Here is a 24511-nt window from a genome sequence, read left to right as displayed (position 1 = left end):
CCCTGCTTCCTACGCAGAGACTGGTATACCTAGGTCTGATAATAGATAACAATTTCCACAAAACCTTCCCATCAGACAACAGAATAGCAAGGCTGAGAAAGGTTGTAAGACCCTTTCTCAGACGAGAAGAACATCCAGCCTAGACGTGGTTACGTCTTTTCTGTTACCTTTCATCACTGGCCTGTCTAGTTACCAACGGTCGCCTCAGGATGAGATCTCTCCAGTGGCGACTCAAGTCCCGGTGAAATCAGGCTCACAATTCCCCGGACATTCTGATCCCCATGGGATCAGCAAAACAGAAGGACCTCGAGTGGTGAGTTGCAGACGAGAACCTACAAAAGGGAGTGGATCTTCTCGTCCTCCCCCCAGATTTGATCCTGTTCTCAGATGCTTCAAAAAAAAAAACAAGGTGGGGGGCTCACGCGCTGCACCACACGACCTCAGGCCTCTGGTTAGAGTCAGAAGAGTACCTACACATAAATCTCCTAGATGTGAAGGCTGTTTTTCTGGCCCTTCAACAGTTCCTGGTGAACCACTCATTGGTGGTGATGAGTGACAACACCACAGTAGTGGCTTACATCAACAAGCAAGGAGGTACTTCTTCGCAGCCCCTATCCAATCTAGCAGTAGAGATACTGAGATGGGCCAAGATTCACTCTATACCACTATCGACATGCTTCATTCTGGGCAAGAGGAATGTGCTCGACGACAAGTTGACCAAAGCATCTCAGATAGTGAGTACCGAGTGGTCTTTGGATCATTTAGTAGCCAACAAAGTCCTGACTTTGAGGGGTTCTCTGACAGTGGACCTCTTCACAACGGCCCTGAACTTCAGGCTTCCGTTGTACTGTTCCCCAGTCCCAGACCCCAAGGCTATCTGGCAAGATGCATTCCAACAACGGTGGGACAACATCGACGTTTACACTACGCCTTTCCCCCGTTCTGTTTGATGAGGAAAGTACTCAACAAAGCCAGAACATCGATCAACCTCTCAATTACCCTTATATGCATCACGCGGAATGGTTTCCGGACCTTCTGCAACTCCTGACGGAGTCTCCAAGAGAAATCCCTCCCTGACACAATCTACTCAAACACCCACATGCCAACATATTCCACAAAGCCGTAGCTTCGCTACGTCCTCACGCCTTCAGACTATCCAGCATCTCCTTTCTCAGAGAGGATTTTCGCAATAAGTAGCAATCAGGATGTCTGGATACCTGGAAAAGTCATCAGCAGCAGTCTGCCAGGCAAAGTGGAAGGTCTTCTGTGGTTGGTGTCGTGGAAGGGGTATCTCTCCTCTCGATGCCACTATTCCAGCAGTACTGGGGTTCCTCATGCATTTGCGGGAAGAAATGCACCTTTCAGTCTCGGCGGTAAAAGTCAATTGCTCAGCCTTAAGGCTCATCTTTAGACTGTACAGAATGGACATTTCTTCATCGCTAGAACTTTCCTTACTCATACGGAGTTATGAACTTACCTGTCCTCAGTTTGAAGTGAGACCTCCCCCATGGAACGTGGTTCGAGTTCTCAGGTCTCTTAAGAGGCCTCCCTATGAACCATTATGCCAGGCAAAAGATCGCCATCTTACCTGGAAGACGGTGTTCCTGCTAGCTTTGGCTTCGGCCAAGCAAGTTAGTGAACTTCATGGTCTCTCATACGACATCGCCCATTCAAGGGGATGGGGGAGAGGTAACGTTCAGCTTCGTCCCTGAGTTTATTGCTAAGACTCAGAACCCTGGAGTAGTAGATCCTCGATTCGACTCCTTCCGGATTTAGAGTCTTTGTTCTGTAACAGATGACCCTGATCATCTCTTACTCTGCCCAGTGAGGAGTTTGATGCTGTACCTTAAGAGAACAGCCACAGCCCGTCCTCGGATACCTGCACTCTTCGTGAGCACAGACGGACGAAGAGGAGGGTCACCAAGAACACAATCTCAGCATGGATTCGCACTGAATCCAGACCCTCCTCTTCACGTCGCCCCAGAGCTCATGATGTAGGGCTTAGCTGCGTCCCTGGCATTCAAGAGGAACTTCTCAGTGACGCAGGTTCTTCAGGCTGGGTTGCGGAAACGACAAACTACTTTCACATCCCACTACCTACAAGACGTGATTCACAGGAGGCTCGATATGTTTTACATCGGTCCTGTGGTGGCTGCACAATAGCTGGTATAATACCCTCAAGCTCCTTATTGGACAAGTAGCAGAAGGTGTAGGGCACTGTTTCCTGGTTGTAGTCTGTGCGAATGAAAAGGTTTGACTGGCTCTTCATCCTCCCCTCTCTTGGGGAAAGCAGCATCCTGGGTTCTCTGCACAAGCTGACCTCAAACCACCGCAGGTAAACCATGCTCCCTTGTGTACCTAGTATTAAGCTAATGCTGTTGTGTCCCCATACCCTGGAGAGGTGGTATTGGGAAAGTCTTGGTTACAACAGTTTTTCCTACTAAAGACTCTGAATAACTTTACCTGGATGGTCACACTTCTAGATATTTCAACTCACAGCTTGTGTAGGCCGCGGACCTTGCGTAGCAAGGCTTTAGCGAGTCGCAAGGACCCCTTATTTTGAGTACTAACATACTCAGAAAGGAGCCCCCGGGTAAAAGCCAAAAGCCAGATTGGCTGGGACGTCTACCCTTCCTAATGGGTTAGTCACCTCTAAATAAATAGCGTAGGTTTGTATTCCAGTTACTGAACAAATGATAAGTTCGTAGATAATTTGTATTTTTCCTAACGATACAAACCTTAGCTATTTATACAAACTTGCCCGCCAACCCTATCCCCCTTGAAGTCCTACCTCCAAGCAAAGTGAGCTATATCACCGGTGTGTGAATGGGAGCAGTAGTAAGCCCCACCCCCCTCCCCTGCTAACTAGTGGTATGGGTAGTTAACCCTCGCTAAATTTTAATGGCTCGTCATTTCAGCTTCGCCGAAAGTCATACCCTTAAATAAATAGCTAAGGTTTGTATCGTTGGGAAAAATACAAATTATCTACGAATTTGTCATATTTTGTTCTATGGATGAGTTTATCAATGAGAAGCACTGCTGGCCTATTACTGCCTGCCAAATAAGCAAGGGAAAAATTTCGCTTGTGGTGAAGACTCGTATTGAACATAATAGCCAATTGTCACCGTCAGCAGAGCGGATCCGCGCTAAGCCAGTGGGTCACCGCTCATGCAAGGGTATTGCAGAGAAAAATACGCTCCGCTCTAATATGAAAGGGTCCCTATAATCTGTCAGTCGACTGACAAAGGCAGATCCGCACCAGTTGCAACACCGGAAAAAAAACACAGTGTGAAAGAGGCCTTACTAAGGAGAAATCTCTCGTAGGCTGTATCCCTTCGAGTTTGTTACTTACATTTTGTATCTCTTTGACACAACAAAGCTCATGGAGCCTTAAAAGGCCAGGAAATTTGGCACCTGGCCTCAGTTTCAAACTCTTACGAGGGAGAAACTTCTGTTCTTTGACGAGAATGACGAGTCTAAAGCTCTAGCTTGCTTAACCCCTCGTCCAGTGAGGGTAGGGGGTGAGGAGCTCAGAGATCTACCTTCAGCAAGGAGCTCAGAGTGCTACGAGCATACCTACTCACTCTCTCTCACTGGGAGTTCAGCGTTCACACATCTACGCTATGTGCCATACCCCCTCTCGTCACCACATACAGTTGAAGGTACTAAACTGCAGAGGGGGTTTAGCGCACTTGCCATTTTACATGCTTGATAACTCACTCACCCACTTGCGACTTGTTGCATAGTACACAAGTACGGTAAGAACAGCGCAACTCTATTCATTACATGTTATAACTTCGTCTTCTCACTATTAGTAAGCAGTAATTATGCAAGCATTAGCTCGGTAAACAGGAGAAATATCATGCTCATACATTTATGTTGCCTGCACATGCAGATGCACAACTGTCTCATCAGCACTCGCCAGCGTTGCGTGAGCTCTCACCATCACTTGCTAATGTTTCATCGTGAACCCTCACCTCACCAAACGACAAGTACACAAGACCTTACTTGCCAATCTCTGAGCTCCTGGCAAGGGTTTGGGTTCTTTGCATGCTTAGGTAAATAACCTTTATATGCGAGACTATTCATTTTCACAAGAAAAAGTTTACCCGACACTAAGAAAAGTTGTGTGGGGAACTCCCTTCTCTAACGAGGTCTGCACAACTACAGGTGCTCGCTAATGACTACTACTACTACTACTACTACTACTACTACTACTACTACTACTACTTAGCAACTGGTCTCTTGCTCTACAGCTATCATTAAGATAAATTGTAATACCATCTTCCTCCAGGGAGTACTGACTACTCTGGTATTACCGATCTGTAAGCGTACTTACACAGCCAACTCTCATTGGATTGAAGGTAGTTGGGGACAGGATTTCTCTTTCCTCTACAAAGCAGTTGCTTGCAACTGGTTGCCTGTCTTGACATCAGTCGACTCGAGATGGGTACTTGTAATTGTTACTACTACTTGTTAAGCTACATCCCTAGTTGGAAAAGCATGGTGCTCTAAGCCTAAGGGCTCCAACAGGGAAAATAGCTCAGTAAGGAAAGGATAAGGAAATAAACTACAAGAGAAGCTTAAGAGCAATATAAACTATTAATCTTCAAAATAACAAGAAAAAGAGAAATAAGTTAGGCAATCTCTTGTTCCCTTAGGAGTAACCGATGAGAAGTGACTTTTCTCTTGATTATGTTATTTTGATAAAATAAATTTTTGAATATACTTACCCGGTGATTATAATAGCTGCAACTCTATTGCTCGACAGAAAACTCTAAGGTAAAACTCGCCAGCGATCGCTACACAGGTTGCGGGTGTGCCCAACAGCGCCATCTGTCGTCCAGATACCCAGTACTCAATGTAAACAAAGACTCAATTTTCTCCTCGTTCCACTGCGTCTCTATTGGGGAGGAAGGGAGGGTCCTTTAATTTATAATCACCGGGTAAGTATATTCAAAAATTTATTTTATTATCAAAATAACATTTTTCAATATTTAACTTAGCCGGTGATCATAATAGCTGATTCACACCCAGGGGGGTGGGTAGAGACCAGCAATATATGTTTACATTATTATGAGCTAAGAGTTTTTATTTCATTTTAGAAGTTATCAAAATAACAAAAACAAAATAAATAGGTACCTGGTAAGGAAGTCGACTTGAACAATTACTCTGCCTTTTTAAGTACGTCTTCCTTACGGAGCCTCGCGATCCTCTTAGGATGCTGATCGACCCCTAGGATCTGAAGTATCAAGGGTTGCAACCCATACAACAGGACCTCATCAAAACCCATAATCTAGGCGCTCTCAAGAAATGACTTTGACCACCCGCCAAATCAACCAGGATGCGAAAGGCTTCTTAGCCTTCCGGACAACCCAAAAAAACAACATTAAAAACATTTCAAGAGAAAGATTAAAAGGTTATGGAATTAGGGAATTGTAGTGGTTGAGCCCTCACCCACTACTGCACTCGCTGCTACGAATGGTCCCAGTGTGTAGCAGTCCTCGTAAAGAGACTGGACATCCTTAAGATAAAAAGACGCGAACACTGACTTGCTTCTCCAATAGGTTGCGTCCATTATACTTCGCAGAGATCTATTTTGTTTAAAGGCCACGGAAGTTGCGACAGCTCTAACTTCATGTGTCCTTACCTTCAGCAATGCTTGGTCTTCCTCACTCAGATGGGAATGAGCTTCTCGTATTAACAGTCTGATAAAATAGGATAAAGCATTCTTTGACAAAGGCAAAGATGGTTTCTTAACTGAACACCATAAAGCTTCAGATTGGCCTCGTAAAGGTTTAGTTCGTTTTAAATAGAACTTAAGAGCTCTCACAGGGCATAAGACTCTTTCTAGTTCATTGCCAACCATATTCGATAAGCTTGGAATATCGAACGATCTCGGCCAAGGTCGAGAAGGCAGCTCGTTTTTTGGCTAGAAAACCAAGTTGTAGTGAACATGTAGCCTTTTCTGACGAAAATCCGATGTTCTTGCTGAAGGCATGAATCTCACTGACTCTTTTAGCTGTGGCTAAGCATACCAGGAAAAGAGTCTTTAAGGTGAGATCTTTCAGGGAGGCTGATTGTAGCGGCTCGAACCTGTCTGACATGAGGAATCTTAGTACCACGTCTAAATTCCAACCAGGTGTAACCAAACGACGCTCCTTTGTGGTCTCAAAAGACTTAAGGAGGTCCTGTAGATCTTTATTGTTGGAAAGATCTAAGCCTCTGTGACGGAAGACTGATGCCAACATGCTTCTGTAACCCTTGATAGTGGGAGCTGAAAGTGATCGTTCTTTCCTCAGGTATAAGAGGAAGTCAGCTATTTGAGTTACAGAGGTACTGGTCGAGGATACAGATACTGACTTGCACCAGTTTCGGAAGACTTCCCACTTCGATTGGTAGACTCTAAGGGTGGATGTTCTCCTTGCTCTAGCAATCGCCCTGGCTGCCTCCTTCGAAAAGCCTCTAGCTCTCGAGAGTCTTTTGATAGTCTGAAGGCAGTCAGACGAAGAGCGTGGAGGCTTTGGTGTACCTTCTTTACGTGTGGCTGACGTAGAAGGTCCACCCTTAGAGGAAGAGTTCTGGGAACGTCTACTAGCCATCGAAGTACCTCGGTGAACCAATCTCTCACGGGCCAGAAGGGAGCAACTAGCGTCAACCTTGTCCCTTCGTGAGAGGCGAACTTCTGCAGTACCTTGTTGACAATCTTGAACGGTGGGAATGCGTATAGATCTAGATGTGACCAATCTAGGAGAAAGGCATCTATATGAACTGCTGCTGGGTCCGGGATTGGTGAGCAATATATTGGGAGCCTCTTGGTCATCGAGGTTGCAAAGAGATCTATGGTTGGCTGGCCCCAAGTGGCCCAAAGTCTCTTGCATACATCCTTGTGGAGGGTCCATTCTGTTGGAATTACTTGTCCCTTCCGACTGAGACAATCTGCAATGACATTCAAGTTGCCTTGGATGAACCTCGTTACTAGCGATATGTTTAGACCTTTTGACCAGGTGAGCAGGTCCCTTGCTATCTCGTACAACGTAAGTGAGTGGGTCCCTCCTTGCTTGGAGATGTACGCCAAAGCCGTGGTGTTGTCCGAGTTCACCTCCACCACTTTGCCTTGAAGGAGAGACCTGAAGCTTTTCAAGGCCAGATGTACTGCCAGTAGCTCCTTGCAGTTGATATGCATTGTCCTTTGACTCGAGTTCCATATTCCCGAACATTCCCGACCGTCTAATGTCGCGCCCCAGCCTACGTCCGATGCGTCCGAGAAGAGAACGTGGTTGGGAGTCTGAACAGCCAGGGGCAGACCCTCTCTGAGGCTGATACTGTCCTTCCACCACGTCAGGCAAGACTTCATCTTCTCGGAAATGGGGATCGAGACCGCTTCTAGCGTCTTGTCCTTTTTCCAATGAAATGCTAGGTGATATTGAAGAGGACGGAGGTGTAGTCTTCCTAATGACACAAACTGTTCCAGGGATGATAGCGTCCCTATCAGACTCATCCACTTCCTGACTGAACATCGTTCCTTCTTCAGCATGTTCTGGATGCATAACTGGGCTTGGCTTGTTCTGGGGGCCGACGGAAAAGCCCGAAAAGCTAGACTGTGAATCTCCATCCCTAAATACACAATAGTTTGGGATGGGACCACTTGTGACTTTTCCATATTGACAAGGAGACCCAATTCCTTGGTCAGATCTAGAGTCCACTTTAGATCCTTCAGACAGCGACGACTGGAAGAAGCTCTGAGAAGCCAGTCGTCCAAATAGAGGGAGGCTCGGATGCCCGCTAAATGAAGGAATTTGGCTACATTCCTCATCAGCCTCGTAAACACAAGAGGAGCTGTGCTTAGGCCAAAGCACAGGGCTTGAAACTGGTAGACAACCTTTTCGAAAACGAATCTCAGAAAAGGTTGGGAGTCCGGGTGGATGGGGACGTGGAAGTAGGCGTCCCTTAGGTCTAAAGAGACCATCCAGTCTTCCCTTCTGACCGCTGCTAAGACTGACTTTGTGGTCTCCATGGAGAACGTCTGCTTTGTGACAAAGACATTCAGCGCACTGACGTCTAGCACCGGCCTCCACCCTCCTGTCTTCTTTGACACCAAGAAGAGGCGGTTGTAGAATCCCGGGGTTTGATGGTCCGAGACTTTGACCACCGCTCCCTTCTCTAGTAAGAGAGACACTTCCTGTTTCAATGCTCGTCTCTTGTCTTCCTCTCTGTACCTGGGAGAGAGATCGATGGGAGACGTTGCTAGAGGGGGTTTCCGTACAAATGGGATCTTGTACCCCTCTCTGAGCAACTTCACAGATTGTGCATCTGCGCCTCTCTTTTCCCAGGTCTGCCAGAAGTTCTTGAGTCTGGCTCCCACTGCTGTCTGAAGAAGCTGGCAGTCAGACTCTGCCCTTAAAGGATTTGGTTCCTTTCTTCTTACCTCGTTTCCCTTCGGCACGAGCACCTCCTCTGCTGGAGGCTCTGCCACGAAAGGGCGGAATAAAACGGGACGCTGGAGTGTCCATCCTTGGTCTAGCTGACAAGGTAGGCAAAGGGGTGGCTTTGCGAGCTGAGGACGCAACAAGATCGTGAGTGTCCTTCTGTATCAAAGAAGCGGCAATTTCCTTAATCAGGTCTTCTGGAAAAAGGCACTTGGAAAGAGGAGCAAACAGAAGTTCGGATCTCTGGCACGGTGTAACTCCAGCTGAAAGGAATGAGCATAGGTTTTCACGCTTCTTAAGGACTCCGGACACAAATGATGCAGCAAGCTCATTAGACCCATCACGTACGGCCTTGTCCATGCAGGACATAATGAGCAAGGATGTCTCCTTCTCTGTCGGAGAGATCTTTCTGCTTAGAGCTCCTAGACACCAGTCTAAGAAGTTAAAAACTTCGAAGGCTCTAAAGATACCTTTCAAAAGGTGGTCCAGGTCCGAAGATGACCAGCATATCTTTGAGCGTCTCATGGCAAGGCGGCGGGGAGAGTCTACAAGACTTGAGAAGTCGCCCTGGGCAGAGGCAGGAACTCCCAAGCCGAGAACTTCTCCCGTGGCATACCAGACGCTCGATCTAGAAGAGAGTCTAGCAGGGGGAAACGTAAAAGCTGTCTTCCCTAAACTCTTCTTGGACTGCAGCCATTCTCCTATCACCCGCAAAGCTCTCTTGGACGAGCGTGCGAGGACGAGTCTAGTAAAGGCAGGAGTGGTTGACGGCATGCCTAACACAAACTCTGACGGAGGAGAACGCGGAGCCACAGAAACAAACTGGTCCGGAAACATCTCTTTGAACAGGGCCAAAACTTTCCTAAAGTCCAAAGAGGGTTGCGTAGACTTAGGCTCGTCCAGTTCTGAATGCGGTTCATCTACATGTGCAGCAACATCATCATCAGAAAGTCCCTCATCCGATAACTGATGAGGGAACGGCAACGGAGTGGGTAACGGCTGGTTAGCTGAGTCCGGTCGCACGGGTGCATGCGTGACTGAGCCGGACGCAACGTCATGGAACTGCTGCCCAGTCTGTGAGCTGGCAACAACCATAGCAGCGCGGGGACGCTCAGCGTCTACTCCAGACTGTCTGAACTGATGTGGGTGAGCAGTGGCAACCACACTGGGTTGCGGATGTTGACGCACCGCGTCAAAACAAAACAACTCTGACGGTTGTTGAACCTCACGAACGTCAACGGATGCCTCCGTGCATCGCTGAACGTCAACATGCGGCTGGCAGATCACACTGGAACGCATGGGTGGCGGAACTCTCTCAACTGGTGTGCGTGAGAAGGTTACCTCAGCGTCCACAGGACGCACAACCGATCGTGTGGGTGGTTGTAGGCAAGGAGCTGCACTAGCTGGTGCGGCAGCAACCTTCTCCGCACGAAAGTCCTGCATAAGAGACGTTAGTTTAGACTGCATGTCTTGCAGTAAAGACCACTTAGGGTCTACAGGAGCAGGTGCGGCGACAGACGGTGTAACTGTCTGAAGCGGTACCGCTTTGCCTCTCTTAGGAGGTGAGCAGTCATCGGATGACTGCAGCGAGTCCGAACTGACCCAGTGGCTACAACTGGGCCGTTGGACTTGTGCGGAAGGGACCGACTTGCGCTTTAACGGTCGTGAGACCTTGGTCCATGGTTTCTTGCGAGAAACACCTTCCGAAGACGAGGTATAAATGGGCTCTCTCGTCTTTGTTAGGCAGGGGCGATCTTGGGTAGATACGCCCGATACCACGGAGGGAACGTCTGTTCGCTGATTAAAGCCTCTCGAACCCATTTGTCGTACGACATTGCTTCTCCCCTGGACTTGGGAGCTTGCAAGAGGTCCCGGACTAGGAGGACGACAGGCACGAACAGACGAACCCTCAAGCGCAACACTATCCACAACACTATCACTCACTTTATCACTTCCCACTGCACTTTTGCACTTCAGCTCCTTCACATCCGCCATGAGCTGATTACGGTCACTAGCAAGGGACTCAACTCTCTCACCCAGAGCTTGGATGGCACGCATCATATCAGCCATCGAAGGTTCCTGAGTGCCAGGAGGGGGATTAGGAGCAACCACTACAGGGGAAGGAATAGGTTGTGGGGCATGAGGAGAGGAAATATCGATAGAACGAGAGGAACTTCTCCTAACTCTATCTCTCTCTAGCCTACGTGTATACTTTTGGAATTCGATAAAATTGAATTCCGAAAGCCCAACGCACTCCTCACACCGATCTTCCAATTGACAGGTTTTATCCCGACAATTGGAACAAACAGTGTGAGGGTCGATAGAAGCCTTCGGAAGACACCTTGAACAGTCCCTAGCATTGCACTTCCTAAATTTTGGGACTTGTGAAGGGTCAGCCATTTTGAATTGGTCAAAGGGGAATTCAAAAACTATCAAAAAGTCATCAACAAAGAATCCGTTATCAAAAAGAGTTCAAGGATTTGTGAAGAGAAACCCTGCACAGCGAAAGCTCAAAACTAGAATAATGTACTTCACCAATTAGTTGTGAAAAAACTCCAGTTTAGCAACAGCGAGTAAGTACGTCTTGTCGATAGCACGACAGAGAGAAAATTGAGTCTTTGTTCACATTGAGTACTGGGTATCTGGACGACAGATGGCGCTGTTGGGCACACCCGCAACCTGTGTAGGGATCGCTGGCGAGTTTTACCTTAGAGTTTTCTGGCGAGCAACAGAGTTGCAGCTATTATAATCACCGGCTAAGTTAAATATTGAAAAATTATTATTATTACTTGCTAAGCTACAACCCAAATGGGAAAGCAGGATGCTATAAGCCCAAGGGTTCCAACACGGAAACTAGCCCAGTGAGGAAAGGAAATAAGGAAGTAAATAAACTACGAGACGTAAATAACAATTAAAATATATTTCAAGAATTGTAACAACATTAAAATAAATCTTTCATATATAAACTATAAAAACTTAAAAAAAAAACAAGAGAATGGGAAATAAGATAAATAGGCTTTTGGATTGTACCCTCAAGAAAGAGAACTCTACCCCAAGGCAGTGGAAGACCATGGTACAGAGGTCTGGTACTACTGAAGACCAAAGAACAATGGTTTGAGTTTGAAGTGTCCTTCTCCTAGAAGAGCTGCTTACCATAGCTAAAAAGTATCTCCTACCCTTATCAAGAGGAAAGTAGCCACTGAACAACTACAGTGCAGAAGTTGGGCCCTTGAGCAGAGAAGAATTGTTTGTTAATCTCCGTGTTGTCAAGTGTATAAGGGACAGAGGAGAATTTGTAAAGAATAGACCAGACTTTTCGTTGTATGTATCGACAAAGGGAAAATAAGCCGTAACCAGAGAGAAGGATTCAATGTGTACTGTCTGGCCAGTCAAAGGACCCCATAACTCTAGCGGTAGTATCTCAGTGGGTGGCTGATGCCCTAGCCAACCTACTACCTACATCCTTCTTCCTATCAATTGAGTCCTCCAACTCTTGGAGTTGGTCAACAGACACAATGCCTGAGCGGCACTGGTGGCACTACTGGGTAGCTGGCTGACCTGGTATCCCAGAGTCTGTCCCAGCTTCCGATGACTCGGAAGGGAAGACTATCTCTTGAAAGGGTTCCTGGTACAATTGGTCTTCTGCAGCCTTTTCCTTACTCGTCATGAGCGAAGGCCTTCTCTGGGTGTGCAGAGGTTACTTTCCAACATCCAGCAGGATTTGTAATGATCAGGAGGGCTTTGGCCTTATTGTTTCAGCAAGTGGAAGCATAACCCAATTCAAGGAAGAACCTGCTGAGCTGCCTACACGCTAGCGCGCAGCAACAACGCAACCTGCTTCACGTCCGGGCTTGCAAAGTCTGCATGCGTAGGAGAGATGAAGATGCATACCGATCTCTTAAAGGAAAAAGAATGAGCAGGAGTTTTTTCTCCAGGACATGCTAGTTCAATGAGAGACAGTTCCTGATCTTGTGGACAAGTCTTGCTCACTGTTATGCACCCAACCACCTAGTGAGGTGAGTGGGCGATCTCTTCTGGGAAGATGCTTATGGAGCGTATGCCAGAAGAGGATAGCCCATGGGTCTGAATCTTGGTTGGACTCCTTCCTCTAACCTCTCATCCTGTGAAAACGAGTCCCGTGCATTTGGATACGTGAAGAAACTGGCCTTCCAGACTCAAGTCTTGACTATGCCGGAGAAGAGCGCCCCAGGAGGCCCGGCACTAATTTCCAGCCTCCTTCAGTCACCCTTTCCTCATAGATAAGGTATCTAAAGGCTGGAGACCGGTTATACATCTCTCATTTGTTCAACAAATCTTGTTCAAGATAGAGGTAGCCCTGATGGTCAGACAAGCCTTCAGACCAAAAGACTTCACGCTAACACTGAATCTCAAAGAAGCATACAGTACTTCCATATGCCCATTCATCCACCCTCAAGGAAGCACCTAAGGTTCTCACCCAACAAAAATACTACATACCAATTCAAGGGACTGTGGTTCGGCCTATCCACAGCACTGCAAATTCTCATACTAGGATTTTCCCTAGTGTTAACAAGAGCGCACAAGAACAGAATTGCCTGCTGTCGCTTAGACGACTGGCTAATGCTAGCAGGATCTAGGGAAGCTCTTCCCTTCATCGAGACTGACTTCTCGAATGTTGCCAAGATGGGGGGAGGGGGGGGGGGGTATTTTCGAGAAGTCCTCTTTGCAACCAACGCACATCTAGTACACTTAAGGATGAAGATGACACTATCTAGACAAAGTCTTCCCATCCTTAACTGGATAGGAGCAAATGAAACAAATAACAGAACTGTTTAAGATGAAATGAATAACCAACAACAGTCGTCTCCACACTTAAACTTCAGTAGCAGCTGAAGACAATCTGGTCTTAGCACAAAAATCCTCCGGATCTACTAGTCCCTATAGGGTCGGAATAGTAGAGAGACCTGCAGTGTTGGGTATCGGATACCAACCTACTCGAGATTAGATCTCTCTCCTTCTCTGAGATGGATGCTCCTTACGGATGCATCAAAAGAAAGGGGGAGGCTCACCTGTTGCACCTTACTATCGCCGGATGTTGGACCGAAGCCGAGCAACACTGCCACATAAACCTCCTGGGCTGAAAGCAACCTTTTAGCTTTAAACTCTTCCAACAGCCCTTTACAGGACTCTCCCTGGTACTGATTATCAACAACACTATGGTGATGACTTACATATACAAGCAGAGAGATAGTTTTTCTCAGCTTGTCTGCCATCTGGCTGTGGAGATAATCTGATGGATGACCCTCAGTGACCCTCTCAGCCAGTTTCATCCCAGGCAAGAGAACCATCTTGGCAGACAAACTGAGGAGGGAGACTTGTATAGTTGGCACCGAGTGGTCCTCGAATCAACAGATAGCCAACAAAATCCTGAGAAAACAGTTCTTTTTGTGACGTCTCTCAACCACAAACTACTGGTGTAATGCTCCCCTGTACCAGATCCTCAAGCATTCTTGCAGGGCGCTTTTCAACACATGGGAAACAACCTAGACGTCTGTGTTTACTCTCTTCTGCCTAGTAAGGAGGCCTTTGAACAAAGTTTGATTTTCACATAACCTAACTATGACCTTAATAGCTCTTATGTGGCAGCATGCAGACTGGTTTCTAAGCCTTCAACATCTCCTTAGAAAGGCACCCAGGGAACTCCTTACACTTCTTAAGCTACTCAAATAACCACATGTTCAGATTTTCCACAGACAAGTAGCTTTGGTACGTCTTCACGCTTGGAAGTTATTCAGCAGTTCTTTACTTCATGAAGTTTTCCGCAACCAACTGCGAGAAGAATGGCTAGATACCTCAGAGAGTCATCTATCGCAATCTTCCAAGTGAAGTGGACTATCTTTTGTGGTTGATGTCGTGGAAGGGGCATCCTTCCGCTTAGTGCCACTATTCCAACAATAGAAGAATTGTTGTTATACCTTAGGGAGGAAAAAATTAGTTGAGTGTCGCCAGTGAAAGGCTATCACTCAGTCTTAAGCCTCACTTTTAAACTGAATAGTGTTAACATTTCCCCCTCGACGAAATTCTCTTTCCTCATAAAAAGCGACACTCAACTTCATCCCTGAGTTTATTGCAAAGCCTCAAAATCCGGCTGTATCGCATCCTAGATTTGGGCCCTTCCGGATTGAGAGTCTCCATACTGTAACAAATGATCCAGATCGACTGTTATTATGCTCTGTAAGGGCGCTGAGGAAATACCTTAAGTGAACTGCTTGAGTGCGACCACAGATCAATAGACTGTTTCCCATCACATAAAGTAAAGAGGAGGGTCACAAGGAATTCAATATCATCCTGGATTAGGAAAGTCATCGAACGAGCCCTCCAAGTGAACTCGCCTCCTCTTGACCGTAGTCCTAGAGTTCATGATGTCATGGGCATTAGCACATCCATCTCAGCTCCCTAGTAGGACAAGTAGCAATCGGTGGAGGGAAGATGTTACCTGGCTGTAAGTCTATTATGATAGATGAAGGACTGGCTTTGCACCTTTCATTCTCTCCTCTCTTGGGGATTGAGCAAACTGAGGAACTCTGTAATCTGACCTCCTCTGCCCCTAGGTGGGTATCATCGTTTCTTGTTTATCCTAGTATAGGCATTATAATCTTACATCCCTGTTCTCCCAGCAAGGTGGGAGTCGGGTAACATCCAGGTAAGTAAAGCATAGATAAGTGAAGTCTTCCCTTGTTGAGTCACATTGCTTAGTTGTCACACTGCACTATTGCTCGGGCCATTAACCCTCATTGGGAGTCGGCGAGGTGATAGGGTGTACTTTTCCACAGCTCATACGACGCATAAGAGTCACATCCCGGGTCAGGGACCCGCCAGTTGGTCTTGTACTTCCACCCACCTAAGCGTGAGTCTCCATAGTAAAGAGCTGAAAAGTTTGTATTTAGTACTGGAAAATATGACAAATTTGTAAATACCTTGTATTTTTCATAACCATACAATCCTGAAGCTCTTTACACATACTGGCCCACCATCACCTACTCCCAGAAAGTCCTGCCTGCAATTGCAAAGTGGTCTGTGCTGGCCACTGTGTGTGTAAGCGGGTTGGTGGGTCTACCTCCTACTGTCCTCCGCTAACCAGTGGAGGGGAGTAACATCTCACTAAAGTTTTACGGCTAGTTTCAGCTGTCGCCGAAATGTATCTCCATAGTAAAGAGATTCCGGTTTGTATGGCTAGGAAATGTATAAATTATTTCTAAATTTGTCATATCAGTGGACTCTTTTGAAACTGGAAAGTTAATATAGATAAAAGAGTACTGTATTAATTTTCCAGGTACAGTCTACTAATATCCTCAACTGACTTTTTCTTTTACATAAACTTATACTTTCAAATAGCTCATTTGTGGGATGAAGGGTAATTATCGGACAGCTCATGTATGTTGGCAGATGTGTAGATGGTTTGAGATTATTGGATTATAGGGTGCATCTTCTGTACCATTGAGTGTAGTTTTAGCCCCATTAATTGTAATATTGTGCAGTAATAATGATGATGTTTTCCTGTCAATAATAGATTACTTAGAACTACAGAGTATATTAAATATGCTATTGTCTGTCTATTAACTTCATTTTTTATTCAATTTTGAAGAGATTAACTTATACTGTTTAAATTTTCCTTTGCAGCTGTTTTGAAAGTTATAGTGAAAGTGATGCAGATTGTCCCATATGTCTTCCTGAACGTAAAAAGATGTTGGAGGTCATTAAAGCTCAGGTAACTGTATGTATTTTGTGGAGTTTTGTGTTGGGTTTGAAGCTTTAATGGGTATGGGCTACAAATCATCATCATAATGATTTGATTTCTCAACTGGTTGAGGACTTCATTTATTCCTTTCTCTAGGATTTTCTTGTGTTTTTTCAGGATAATTTTTTCCTCATCACATTTGCCCAAGTCATCTCTGTATTTGAGAGATCTGTCTGTTTATTAGCTCCTTGTCACATCATCTCTGTGGCTTCTTCATATGATCTTCCTAATATACACCAGAATTGAATATAATTTTTTTATCATATTTGTTCAATTTTTTTTTATTCTACTTTCTACTTAACCTGTATTCATGATGTAGATGATACTGCCCTGACAAAATTATACTTGACATTTCCCTTGTAGCATATAGTAGGGAAATAAACATAACCGTTTTTGTCAGCGTAAATCATGAAGATATACAGTATGTTGAGTTGCTTTCGAAAGTGTCTTAAGATAAATATTAGCTCAGTGATTGATATATAGCTGGTAATATTATTGTAAAATATAGTAATACCTCTCGATACAAAAGTTTCTGTTGACGAAAAATTTGTGATAGGAAAAGAGATACCAAGATTTATTTGCCTCATACAGTATTACAAAAAACCCTCATGATACGTAACGAGATTTCTCCGGCCACTGAAAAATAATTTTAAACTTTGTGCTACTTACGCTGTAATATCCTGCTCTCATATTTTATGTCAATGGGTAAATTTTTATGCTAAAAAACACAAAGCACAGTACTGTATTGTGTGTATGTAGAGTATGTACATACACAAAATGCTACTATGCATATCAAAACATTAGCTATATATTTTTCTTTAATTTTGGTAAATAAATAACAGATCGTAAAATTTTTTCCTTTTAGTGTCATGAATATTTTTTACAATTAATTTAAATTGATAAGCACATTTTTAAATTAAAAAACACAATGAACAGAACTGTCTTATTATGATTATCAAACACATTAGTGATATATTTTTCTTTCATTTTGGTAAATAGATAACAGATCGTAACATTTTTTTCCTTTTAATGTCATTATATATTTACAATTAATTTTATATCAATAAGTACATTTTTAATTAAAAAAAAGCACAATGAACAGTACTGTATTGTGTATATGTACAATATGTACATACTCACAATGCTGCTACGCATATCAAAACATAAACGATATATTTTTCTTTCATTTCGGTAAATATATAAGAGATTTTAGCATATTTTATCCATTTAATGTCATGATTATTCAATTACAATTGATTTTATATGAATAAGTACATTTTTAACTTAAGAAAACACAATGAGCAGTACTGTATGTGTGTATATACAGTATGTACATACACACAATGCTACTACTGCATGCATATCAAAACATTAACGATATATTTTTCTTTTATTTTGGTAAATAAATAGCAGTTAAATACTATTTACTGAGCAATTAAAGTTTATTCATTCTACAAAGTAAGTACATGTACATATGAACATCAATGAATCTTGCTTATACAATAGGATAGCTTAAAAATACGAATGTGTAAAAAAAGGTACGTTATTTGTTGATGTATTACCAATGAATATTAATTTTATTACTGAAAAATGAATTAGCTACAGTTAAAGATATGCGCGTTGAAGAAAACGGTTTGGTTATGCATGATAGAAGATGTACCTCTCTACCGTAAGGGTAACATTAAAAAAGTGCAGTACAGGACATAAGGTACTGTATATTTCCTATATGTACAGTATTGTTCTGTACAGTACTATACATATTGGGTTTTCCATTTATTATTGCACTATGTTCTAATAACTACTTCATGTACAGGTATTAACAGTTTTGTCAGGTATATTGAATGATTCAAATTTATTTGGCTGTATTTCATTGTGGTTATAGCAATTATAAAATTTAATGTGGTGGTTTTGTAGGGCTTGGAAAGAATTAGGTGATTTACATATAAAACGGCCCTCATCATATGAAAAAAATCATAATACAAAATCCACTCCGGAACAAATTTATTTTGTATCTAGAGGTTTCACTGTACTTGTTGTCTGGCCTCCGTTTCACTTGCGTTTTGCTGGATATAGGCAATTCTCGCTATAGATTGATGAATAAATGGTCACTTGGTTATATAATTTTGTATGCTTGATGGTTTGTAATCTGCAAAATGAATTGCTTGCAATTTGTTACTCTGCTTTTCCCGTGCTTTGCTAATCTTCTCATGTCCTTATGATACCTTTTATGTTAAATTGTTTTACTCTCCTACATATACCGGTACTTAGAGAATCTAATGATTTTTTTATTCCTATCATGAATTGGCATTGGAACACTTTTACAGGATTTTAGAGTTGTACAGAATTTAATGTTTTTGCCTTTGATTCCAGGAAACTCACCGTAGCCAGCATGACCAGTTTCATGAACACATGGAGAGAACAACAGACACATTTTCTATAGTTGCTGATTATTTGGGACGAGGGGTATTCACACAACACCAGTCTCTAGCAGCTATGTATCCACCACTAAATACAACCAAAGGTAAATTTGAAATGTACTTGGTTTTTATGCATTCTTTGGTTTGATATAGCTATATTAAGCTTTCATTAGATGCATTTATTACTGCATTTTGCATTGTGCTCTACATTACTGCACTTTATTGTGGTGTATGATTCCCATTTTGTAGACACTTAGCATGCACAGTTTTTGCTTTGTACTTGGTACTGTTCTTTCTTTTGAGGTTCTTAAGGTAGAAAATTATTCTATGATAGCAATTTTTATCACGTTTATATTTGGCTCATGGCATAAAGTTTTGTCCCCAGTTTTTTAGGATTGCTTAATTCTCTTGAAATGTAGAATCCTGAACAAATAGGATAGAAAATGCAGGAAATCAGAGATCTAATCTTAACTTTAAAAGCTGTGTGCTTTCCATTGTAGTTCTGTGAACTATATTGTATGTCGAATACATTGGCCTTCAGCTGTAACCTTTGATCCGATAGTTTTCTTCTATTAATCTGACTGATTGGGTATCAAAGTGATGGATTTGGTGTGTTGTAAAAAAGGTAACTTTAAAGTTGGAATTGTAAGTGAAAGCTTTGCATTATTTAAAGAATTCTAACATTAATGAATTTAGGTCTCATATGATAGTAGGCTATTTACATTAAGGGTTACATTTATACTTATTCTACTGGCCGAGTAATTGCTTTTTTTTTCTTGCTGTAATTTTTGCAGAAGTTATTTTGAGTATAGGTATTTTATTTTGCTGGTATGGACTCAGTTTTTCATGTGAAATGCAGGTATTCCGATCTTTATGAATGACTTTTTAATTAGTTTTTCATGCGGAATGCAGGTAATCCAATCCTTATGAATGACTTCTTAATTAGTTTTTCATGAGAAATGTAGGTAATCCAATCCTTATGAATGACTTCTTGATTAAGCCTAAGCATGATTTCTAGACTAAGCATAAGGGTAAAGTGTTGGAGCTTCAAGCCAAATGGATGTTACAAAGAGTTTTTTTAACAGTGCTATGAGTGTTGTGTACAGGGTCTTGTATAGAGGGATTAACCAGGTGATTGGCTTGAATGCCAGGTAGTCTACCCTCTGATAGAGCAGCTGAAAGACTTGGTCTCCATTAGAATTCTGTGCTATGTAGAATTTTTGAAACAGGATTTTTGTGTTTGCATGTGAGTACTGTTTAGAATTTTTCTGAAACAGGATCATTATTACATAGTAAAGTATGTAATCTATAATTTAACACAGTAATGAGCATGTTGTGTACTGAGATGTTTTGCATGTTTGCCTTTGCCAAATTATTTTCTTTTCTTTTTTTGTGAGAAACTACACAGAAACTACTGTACTGATTTTGACCAAACTTGGTAGTCATGTTGGGTATGACCGAAGGATGAATCTGTAACATTTTGGATAAAGTACATGAAAGTACAGTACAGTACATGTATGCAGATGCAGCAGTACTTTGAAAATAATTGCAATGTCAAGTAAATGGCAAATATTTTGTTAGTTTATTTTTTATTGTTAACAACATTATGCTAAAACTGTTGAAACAATTTCAACAAAACTTTGTAGGTATGACCGATGGACAAATCCTCTAGATTTTGAATAAGATACGTTGAAGTACAAATATGCAGTGGAGTTAAAAGCCAAATAAGAAATGAGACTGTTTGGTGTGGGAAAGGCATGCTCTCTACTGAGTGCCCCCTCTAGTTATCTGTGCCTATTTTCTTATTTGAAGTACAGTACATGCAAATTGCCATGACTCCTGTGAACTATGTATAATAACCCGTTTGCTGTGGGATTTTTCAAATACTAAACTGGTTCTCAACCAATTTCAGAAAATGTTTATATGTAGAATCAGTTATTTGCCTTTTACATCTTGAGAAGATTTTATAGAGTTTGTATTCTTGAAAAATATCAATACAATAGCCTAGCAGTAATACACATGTTTTATTTCTGAGAAGAAAATTAAAACTTTTATAAACTTATCTTAGTAATTTTTCCTTTTTCATGATTTAAGAAGTGCACGTATCTGTGGATTTATAGAAAAACTAATTTATATAATGTATGTACCAGAATTATAATACAAAAGTAAAAAGCTTAGCTATCATCTTTCCTTTACTTTATGTTACTGCATATTGATTTTGGCAGCATTGTCACTGCTAGTGTACACCGTAGATCATGGAATACAAACTCTGAAGTCCTTATAATGTATGCACCAGAGTTATAATATAAAAGTTAAAAGCTTAGCTATCATCTCTCCATTATTTTATGTTACTGAATATTTATTTGGCAGGATTGTTACTGCTTATGTACACAGTAGATCATAAAAAACAAACTCTGAAGTCATTAATGTTCATTGATGATTTATAAACCTTATTACTCAAGAAAGAACGGTACCTTAAGATAGTCATTTGCATGGGAGCTTGATGTAATTGCTCGTATAGTTACGTATTAGAATTAATTGAAAGTACAGTACTGCATACTATTAATCAAGGGAATATTTTGTGCATATTGTCTTTTATATAGAATATTTATTTGTTATCTTTAGAGAGGAAGGAAGAACTCAAACAAAATCCACAAATAGTAGTAAGTGATGATGTAGCAGATTCCAGTTTGAGGCCAAGGAGTACAAGTGACATTTCAAGAACTATAGTTAAAAGTACTGGTAAGTTGAAGATAAGTTTCTTGGGGTTCTTAAGATTTTAAAGGTAGGGAGCGTTCAAGCTGTTTCAATTATAAACTTAACTTGTGCATTTTTTTTCTTTTTTATTTTAAATTTTGTTTTATTTTCCACCCACCTGTGCATTAAGTATTAATAGTTTCTCTATCCTTCCCGTGAAAATTTTTCCTTATTCTTTGAAAAGGAGTGAAAATTTTTCCTTATTCTTGGAAAAGGGGCGTGTACATATTATTGTCATGCACAGATCTCATTACATTGGCCCTTTGGCAACAGATCAACTACGAGTTTAAAAAAAAAAAAATATTGCTTTTAAGGAGCATTAGAACACCCTTAAAGTGAATTGTGTATCAGAATGGAGAGAGAGTGGGGAAAGGAGAGCAAAAGTTGAAGCATTTGTGGTCCCTACTATAAAAGAGAAATGAGTGCACACTATAAGTGAGCCTTGGCGAGAGAGGTACGAGTAGTAGTACAGGTTGAAGGACGTCAACAAAACCAGGGGCAAGTGTAGAAAACTGGAACATATACTGTATACACGAAGTATACAAGAAGAGTTTGGAGAAAAGCAAGAATACATTTCAAGTCCTCTTTTATTCAAGAGAAAACATTCCCATCTTTAAATGCAAGTAAAGTGTGTGTAGACTGAAATATGAGTAAAGATAAAATCACAAGCATTCAAGGAGGAGCAAGGCTTAAATGGCTGTTCATAGATAATTTTTCTTTTCTCCTGGGTTAGATTTCTGTTGCATTTATGAAGTTCCACGTATGCTGGTCTCATTCCCAAATGTTGGATGCTGAGTTATATTTTCTAGATGGTATGGGTGTTTATGACCTTCGTAAATTCAATCTCTTAAAAAACTATTTCTTTTCAACAAAGAAATATCTTAAAAGAGTTTCACAGATGGGGTTGGTACACTGATCTTCTGGCACTTAATTTTTGGAGGTGTCTTTTGGTCTAATGATCTTTTAAACCTTTGGCCTGTCTTCTTCCAGAGAGGGGCTTCCTAAATAAAAGCCTTTCATGCCAACAGAGTTCTGTTTCAGGTGATATTAGATGCAAATATCCTTTCCTTCTGCTGCTGTTGTTGCATTTAATTCACTGTAGTAGGATACATAATGTTACTTTTCACCATTATGCTATTACAGTGTTCTTACAAGAAGCTTGGAATATGTGAACCACTAAGAAATTGAATTTCTCACTTAGAACTGAAGAAAGGGGGCACCTTTTATTCAGTGTAGTTACCCAACAAATTTTATTTTAGAAGACATCTTTTGAATTTTCAAGCTAAATGGCCCTCTACCTAACATTTTTCTTCTATCAGGCACATCAGCAATTGCATGTATTATTGGCTAATGGCAATAATATCAGTATGTTAGTGTGGCTCTCTCCTTTTCCCAAGACATTATTGCTAAAGCATGGCTGCTGGGTATGTTGATGGCATCACATAACTACTGTACTTCCCATATCACCCCGTTCTGACTTAACTCCGGGAGACAATGGTATACTTCGGCCTTTATCCAATTAAAGATATAAAAAATACATACATGTCATTGAATCTGAAAGACCTTGTTGCTAATAGCTTATGTCACTCATTTAGTCTTTGTCACACATCTAGGAAGGAAACAGTTGACTTCTTACTTCAGAAAGTACAAAAAATCTTGTCTGGTAGCTTTCAGTTCAGACAATTTCAAAACTAGCAGTGCTTATTGACATATTGTTGAGAGACATTTTATCATACATCTTCAGTTAATTTAATAATATAAGATGAATAAAAGTTTTGCTCTTTTTAATTATTTAAATGTTTGGTCAAATATACAACCAGGATGTGGACCCCCTGAAAATCGTAAATGCTATAAAGGTTGGCGATAAAATTAAATGGTTTTTAATGAAGCTTAAAGCATAAAAAATCACTATCACAGCACTCAATGCTTTTTTTAAGAAAGCAAACTTGATGGTTTGCAGATACTTTTTTTTTACTGTGCTTTGACTGCCTCTTGTTTGTTTAAATTTTCCTATTTTATTTTTAATTTCATAATTTCATTCAACTTCTGTTTCCTTTTGTGATGTATGCCCTTTTTCATGAGTTACATTCAAAATTGATGTTAAAGGAACATCATATCTAAGTTTCATATATTGGATTTAGATTACAACAAAATAAAATAATATATTCAATGTAATGTTTAAATCTTATTACTGGATCATATTAAATTTGTACAACTTTAACAGAGAATAAAACATATGTAATTCCATATTAAAATCTATTACCATAAACATAGATTGGTAAAAATCAAAGCACACTGAAATCCCTCATAAGAACTATTATAATTTCATAATTTTATCTATAACAGTTATTTGTGGTGATAATTTTACATGCTTTATTGAAAATTTATTGGGGTTTGCTCTGGTAGATCCTGCTTTTTGTCCCTGCCCAGGCTCCAATAAGGAATGTTATTTGTTTTATTTTTATTTAATGTTTTGGCCATTTTTAATGTTTGATCTTTTATGCAACTTGCAAACAGCCAACAATTAGGGGATGATTATGGTTTTAAGGGTTTTGGAAACTGTTTATCCATGGTGTAGTGGTTTGCGTACTGTGGCCAGAGGTAGCACCCGAATGCCGACCACACCCCAACGTTCACTACACAAAAAATATACAACGGTGGAATACCCAAAAATCTAGGTAAAAGGTCAAGAGAACGGAGCTTTGGGCACCACCCCTGATTTATAGTGGGCAAGGGGACCCAGCTAGAATCTTACTTCCCCCATTGCTTCGCTCTGCCTTAATCTTGCTAGATTTAAGTAAAATTAGAACATTAGGTGAAAGGAAAACATTATAATTTTTTTAAATCTGACAACAGGATACAGTGTGGGAGGTAAAAAATTATGATAAATAACTTATTAGAAAGATTTGAAAAAACTTCTACTAAGAGAAAAAAAATGGCTGAGAAGGGGACACCACAGTGAAAGGAACTGGAATGAACTGCTGTCTTCATAAAAATAAGAAAATTATTTATTTGAAATGAAAAAAAATACATCTACAGTATATCATTCCAGATAATTTCCCAACGCTATACTACTTACATCTACATGTTTTAGTACATGATAAATTCAACCTTGTGTATTGCCTGAGTGG

The 24511-nt window shown here is 41.4% G+C and overlaps 1 protein-coding gene across 4 annotated transcripts in view; it reads left to right on the top strand.

Annotated features, from left to right (window-relative positions):
* Vps11 (vacuolar protein sorting 11) overlaps positions 1-24511 on the top strand; it is a 439706-nt gene that overhangs the window by 404591 nt on the left and 10604 nt on the right. For 2 of the 4 annotated variants that reach the window (XR_011044479.1, XM_068373756.1), the window contains exons 18-20: positions 16089-16182; positions 18577-18727; positions 21249-21365. Coding sequence is in view for 3 of the 4 variants with exons in the window: in XM_068373756.1 (XP_068229857.1) it covers positions 16089-16182; positions 18577-18727; positions 21249-21365 (362 nt within the window). In the remaining variant the exon portion in view is untranslated. The remainder of the gene's footprint in view (positions 1-16088; positions 16183-18576; positions 18728-21248; positions 21366-24511) is intronic. The other 2 variants (XM_068373757.1, XM_068373758.1) reach the window with 2 other exon arrangements.

The sequence above is a fragment of the Palaemon carinicauda genome, chromosome 5 (genome assembly GCF_036898095.1).
Source record: "Palaemon carinicauda isolate YSFRI2023 chromosome 5, ASM3689809v2, whole genome shotgun sequence".
In the NCBI taxonomy this organism is placed as follows: domain Eukaryota; kingdom Metazoa; phylum Arthropoda; class Malacostraca; order Decapoda; family Palaemonidae; genus Palaemon; species Palaemon carinicauda.
Note: the sequence above shows the minus strand (reverse complement) of the source record. Positions and strands in the feature narration are given on the sequence as shown.